At 36.3% G+C, this 6,000-nt stretch overlaps 1 protein-coding gene across 1 annotated transcript in view; it reads right to left on the reverse strand.

Moving 5' to 3' along the window:
* LOC134602589 (cystine/glutamate transporter-like) overlaps positions 1 to 5,286 on the reverse strand; it is a 155,707-nt gene extending 150,421 nt beyond the window's left edge. Inside the window, exons 1-2 of the mRNA XM_063447607.1 lie at positions 4,753 to 5,286; positions 114 to 240 (exon numbers count right to left, since the gene is read on the reverse strand). Coding sequence (XP_063303677.1) covers positions 114 to 240; positions 4,753 to 4,960 — 335 coding nt within the window. The 5' untranslated portion in view covers positions 4,961 to 5,286. The remainder of the gene's footprint in view (positions 1 to 113; positions 241 to 4,752) is intronic.
* Positions 5,287 to 6,000: the final 714 nt, after the last annotated feature.

Consider the following 6,000-nt stretch of genomic DNA (forward strand, 5'->3'; position numbering starts at 1 on the left):
CATAAATACAATATACAACGATTTTGCAAATTCTAAACCATTATCATTTCTGAACAAAAGTGGTTGCACAGATAGGATTGCACTTTGCTTTGTGCAATTTGACAAATGTTTACCGAATCATGACGAATTCTGCCCATAGCCGCAAGAATGCAGGCACAGGACCCAGAGTCTCCAGCAAATAGATGTAATGTCCTCCAGACTTTTTGATAGTGGTGCCAATATCAGCATATGACAAAGCACCTAAAAATATACAGAAACCAGGAGTTAATAATTAGTGTCTGAGAGAGCAAAAAAAAAAATCACCTTCGCTTCATAATAAGGTAATGGAAGATTCCATTACAGCACCCACTTAGAGTCCCATGTGCCTACAATGTTGCCATATGGCAACGGGAATATGATGGCTGTAATCGGTAATCAGATGCTTCGGTAGCCACTATGGGGCTATGCATGACTGCCAGCTTGTGTAGCTCAGTGGGGCTAATCTCAAGAGGTAGGCAATTACCTAGCGCCCCTGCTTTGCAAAGAATTCTCACTGAGCTGCATTTGGAAGTCTGTTATTGGACAGCCACATAAAGTCTGAGCTAGGGAAGAAAAGGAGAGCTTTTCTTGGTGTGAGACAAGATATCTGCAGCTTTTGCAAGCTGTTTTTAAGATAAACCCCAATGTAAAAACGGATAATTAAATACATGCATGTTTTAATTTAGGGTATGAGAAGAACCTACTACAATTATACTGGAAAGACTTACAATCACTCCATAGGACTTCCCCGCCACGCAGCTGGCATGCCCACTGCTGAGATCCAGCGCTATTTTTTAGGCCAGCCACGTGGAACGGTTTTCATCCTCTAAACCTGTCAAAACTTGGTTTTGGCTAAGAGGGTTTTCCAGTACAGACTTGGGATCAAGATGCTATTTGCACAGATTGGGCGCTTGGGGATGAGCTATCTAGGGATATTATATGTGTGGGGGTTCTTAATTTTTTTAATGTGACTGCATTTGTGTGAGGCGTTTTTCCTCTCCTCCCTCCCCTATGTGTTTTACCCGCCAGTGTTAATTTTGGCAGGTTTTTCCTTTGATAACTGTGTGATGGGCATTCATTCAATTAAACGATTTGCCTGGGCAGGATTACTTCATTTTCAGATCCCATGATGGGGGTCTGTGTATATAAACCTGTACTTTCCTACAGTCTACACCATCCAACTTGGTTAAATAATGTCCCAAAAGGACAAATAACCCGTATGCGAAGAAATTGTTCTAATATTCAAATATTTGAAGAACAATCTAAAATAAAAAATAGATATTCTCAAAAGGGTTGTAATATTGAACAGATGGAAAGGGAAATTACACAAATAAAGAGAAGGGAACGTTCAGAATTTTTTATCGATAATGGATCGAAGAAAATAAGAGATAACACACATGTAGAATTTGCGTTTAACACTAAATACAATACACATGCCAGGAAAATAGAAAAAATTCTCAGAAAACATTGGGCCATCTTAAAAAAGGACGAAATCTTAGGAAATGTTATACCGGAGAGACCGACAGTGATTTACAGAAAAGCTGATAACCTAAAAAATCAACTAGCACCCAGTCTTCTGCCGATACAGATAAAAAATTCCAATAATTTTTTACTCTCTCAAAAAACTCCAGGATTTCATAAATGTGGTACCTGTTCATCAAAAGAAAAAGACCATAACTTTTAAAGGTACTTATACTAATAAGACGTACACTATTAAAAAATTCATACATTGTACATCCACATATGTAATTTATTTATTGCAATGTGGATGCGGAGCACAATATATAGGCAGAACCAGCAGGACATTACATACCAGATTTCGAGAACATTTTAATAACATTAGAACTAACAAGGTAGAACACAGTGTCCCAAAACATTGTAATACTTGTACACTGTTTAATTGGTCAACCTTTATTGTTATTGGTATAGACTCCGTTGAAAGACATTGGAGAGGGGGAAACAAAATCCATGAGTTAGCTAAAAAAAGAGGCACAGTGGATATACAATTTAAAAACTCTAAAGACTGGTCTAAACCAAGATATTGATTTAACAGGGCTTCTTTAATTTAATATTTTTCTTAATATTTTTCTTATCTATATAGATTAATTACTGTCGGCTGGCTTTTCTATTTTTCACGTGGTGAGCTTATTAGACCACCGTTTGAGGAATTTATATATATATATTTATTTCTTATGCTAACTTGTGTCTTTTTCTCTCATAGAATATTGAGAGATTTTTGTATTCTTTGTATAAACATATTTTTGTGTCTGATGGAATTTCTCTCTTGTGATCGATTTGTACATATGAGCGGATTCACAGGATGCCTATTTAGCATTTTATGTAATATTTATATTATTATAATTAGATTTTTCTTTCTCTTTTGTTTTTTAAATGTATTATATTTTATGTATATTACTTTTTGGTTTCCTGTGAACTGGCAGATATTTTGTTCTGTATTTGTGGTTTTTGTTTTGTTTGGTTTATGGACATATATGTCCAGGATGACAGTGGTTTACTTATTTTACCCACTGTCACCCTGGTTTTGGTTCGTTGGCTTCTCCTTTGCTGTGCGTTCCACTGTGGAACGCGACGAAATGGTTGCTGTGCATCAGTTTCTGTTTGCGTGGAGACGTCCGTGTGTCATATTAAATTTGTATTGATCCGTCCAATTAAGAACATCTTACGTCAGAACCCGGAAGTGTTTTCACCCCTAAGGGGTGATAAGCGCAGATCATCAATACCTCTTGTAAGTTCTCTACCTCCTGGATGCAGATTTTGTTTTCTATACGTACTTCACTATATATTATTTATTGTCATTTAGATTTGCCTGAGATCACGTCCTGTTATACAGGTTGTATCTTTTAACCTTGTATCCTCTATACTGTATGTGCTATCCCATTTTTTAGCTCATGTTTCTTTTTTAAGTCTCATTAGCGAATTTGTCTTTCTTTGTTATTTATGTTGAGTGAGTGAGGTACACTCTTGGTGATAGCACATTTTGACTTTTAGGTATGCGCTATAGTACATCTCTTATATATTCCCTGTCCCTATAGTGTTCCTTTAAATATAACAAGTGGACTTATTATGCTTAGGTTTGCTTAAAAGTTTGAAAACTTACTTGAACATCAGATGGATGGACATCTATTACAATAACACATAGCTCAAAAAACAAACAAAAAAAAAAGGTTGGTGGCCATTCTATTTCTCTCTCCGCTGTAAATATCATTGAAGTGTTCAGAGACATCAAGTTTATAATGGAGAAAAATATGAAACACCCTTTTAATCTGCAGCACTTCCAGGTGCTGGTTCTATCATCATCCTATAGCTACTTTACATGTACATGCTCAATCACAGCACCATATCATACCAGGGGATTTGCATCTATGCCAGGGTGTGCCTTGGGAACCTTTTAGGTGATAAACATCATAAAACTAAAAAAAGTAATGCCAAATGAGTATTTCATAAAGCTAAACTTAGCAGAAGCACCAGGAGCAGAAGAGTACCAGCCTGAAGAGGATGGTAGTGCCTGTATGGGACAGGTCCAGGTAAGTTAAACTTTGCATGCCCCCCTCAGCCACCAGACCCCCATCAGCGATGTCACCTTTGGGGGACTTTGCAAATTATGCAATGTTCCCAGACAGTGATAGTTCCACTTTAAAAACAAAAGCAAACTCAAACATGTCACAACTCATAACTTGCCCTTAGCTATTGAGTTAGGCAAAAATCCCAGATGTTTCTGTTACAAGAAATTTGGCAGCCACAGAATAATGGATCTAAAGGCAGCTGTTTGTCCAGCAAATTAAAAAAAAACAGCAACAATTAATTTGGGATTTTACAGAATTAGACACATATCTCAGCTTTTCTGTAATGTGGTATTTATTTCCAGTAACACACTTCGAAAACAAAAGAAACAATAACTTATTTATATAAAGTGGGTCATATCCATGCTTATCATTAAAACGCAGCTATTAACCATGGTTAATACCAACAGCCCACATATGTTTGAGGCTAAAAATATAGACAGACTTTCTTGGTCCGCTCCTGCCCTTAATGGCTGTGTACTGCTCATGTCGGCCTCCACTGATAACATCAACCACTTAAGGCTTGTTTCCAATGTTGTAACTAAGTGCTACTAAAAGCGTCTTAAATGGATGACACTAACATTGGCATCTAGTGGCTCTGTCCATACTACAAATTAAATTTGGATGTGTCTTATTTTTTCTAACTATAAGTATAGAATATATTGAATGTTTGCATCCATTATTTTTCCTCTTTATGTCTAGACAAATGAGAGTTTTGATCAGGTTGTAATCAGGTAGTAATTTTTGCATTCTATTTTGCAAACCTGTTATTACTTAGCATCTATTCAAAAATAAACATTACAACTTTTGGAAGCCTCATTTGTACTATTTATAGAAGCAGTAATCATTAAATTCTGGTGATTATTGACTTGGCATTAAATAATTGAAACTGTCATGTATCAATATATACTAGTGCCATACAATGTGTCCTCCCTGTACACATCTATCCTACATGAAAAAGCTGTGACATAGTTATCTGAATAGGAGATAAAAATGTAATAAAGAGCTTGTGGATTTTAAATAATGTATTTTTTTCAATTCTTTATCGCTAGCAGCACAAAAGCTCTTTCATTGCTAGCAGCAAGAACTCATCTGAAAGGCACATCAACTTATTTAACTTAATTATGTAAGTATTTTTTCTGAATATACTCACCAAACATAGAAAGGATGCCACAGGCCACCCATACAATAAGTGAGAGGCCCACACTGCCAGAATTTTTAAGAACCCCTTTTGGTGATATGAAGATTCCACTTCCAATTATGGATCCAATCGTCAGAGAGATGGCTCTGAGTAACGTGATCTTCTTTCGCAGATATACTGCTTCATCTTTCTTCTCTGGAGGGTCTTTGGAAAGCCCCATTTATTTTAGAAGATAAGGAATGGCCTAGAAGGAATTTTTGCACTATATGTTGCAAGTAACAGGGGTAGACACTTTCTATTCCCCTCCTGTCTGCAACACTCTTCCTTTCCCTCTTTTCCCCACTGCCTGTTGAACTATTTAACAAGACCTGTCCAACAAACAATCCAAAATATTTTCTGCTCAGTAAAAAAAAATTATCTTGTTTTCCCAACCACTGAATACAGCCCCTCTGTTGTAAGCAGAAGGTTCAAGGGTTCAATTCTCCTGCTCAGCAGGGTCTACAGACTGCTAAACAAGATTATGGGCCAACAGCAGCATAGAACATGTGTGACTGTGTGTGTGTGTGTGTGTGTATTAATAGCTGTTCACATGTATACATAACATAAAGAAGCACCTAAACTAGCAAGTAACCTGCTGCTTGCAATTTCTTTAGTGCAAACTTTACTATGTTATCATGTGTGGTTGTGTGGCAATTTCACAGTTGGCTAATCACACACTACTGCATGTTGCATATTGCAAGTGCAATGCACGAAGGTATAGTGAGTAAAAGAAAATAGCATTTAAAAATGGACTCTCATGTCTCTTGATTGCTACTTTACTGGTGTATGGTTATTAAAACTTTCTTTAAACACATATTAACCCCTTAAGGACCAAACTTATGGAATGAAAGGGAATCATGACGTGTCACACATGTCATGTGTCCTTAAGGGGTTAAAGAAACACTGACCTTAAAATATATATATTTTTAAATAGAATTGTTACTGATAGCTGCAATATTTAGAACAAACATACCTCCTTAGAAAAAAAAAAAAAAAATTCCACCTTTTATCCTAAAACGTATATGACCGGTGCAATAGATATGTTTGAGAGGATGGTCCTAGATGATTTCTAAAAATAAGACTTTAGAATAAGACTAAATATAAGAATTATTTACAACAATTAAGGGGTAATACATCAACTGTATTATTACTTGCTGATAAGGGTGGGGGGGGGGGGGAGTATTTTGATCCAAAATATTGAGGATTATGCAAAGGTATGTT

This window comes from Pelobates fuscus, chromosome 3, assembly GCF_036172605.1.
Source record: "Pelobates fuscus isolate aPelFus1 chromosome 3, aPelFus1.pri, whole genome shotgun sequence".
Lineage (NCBI taxonomy): Eukaryota > Metazoa > Chordata > Amphibia > Anura > Pelobatidae > Pelobates > Pelobates fuscus.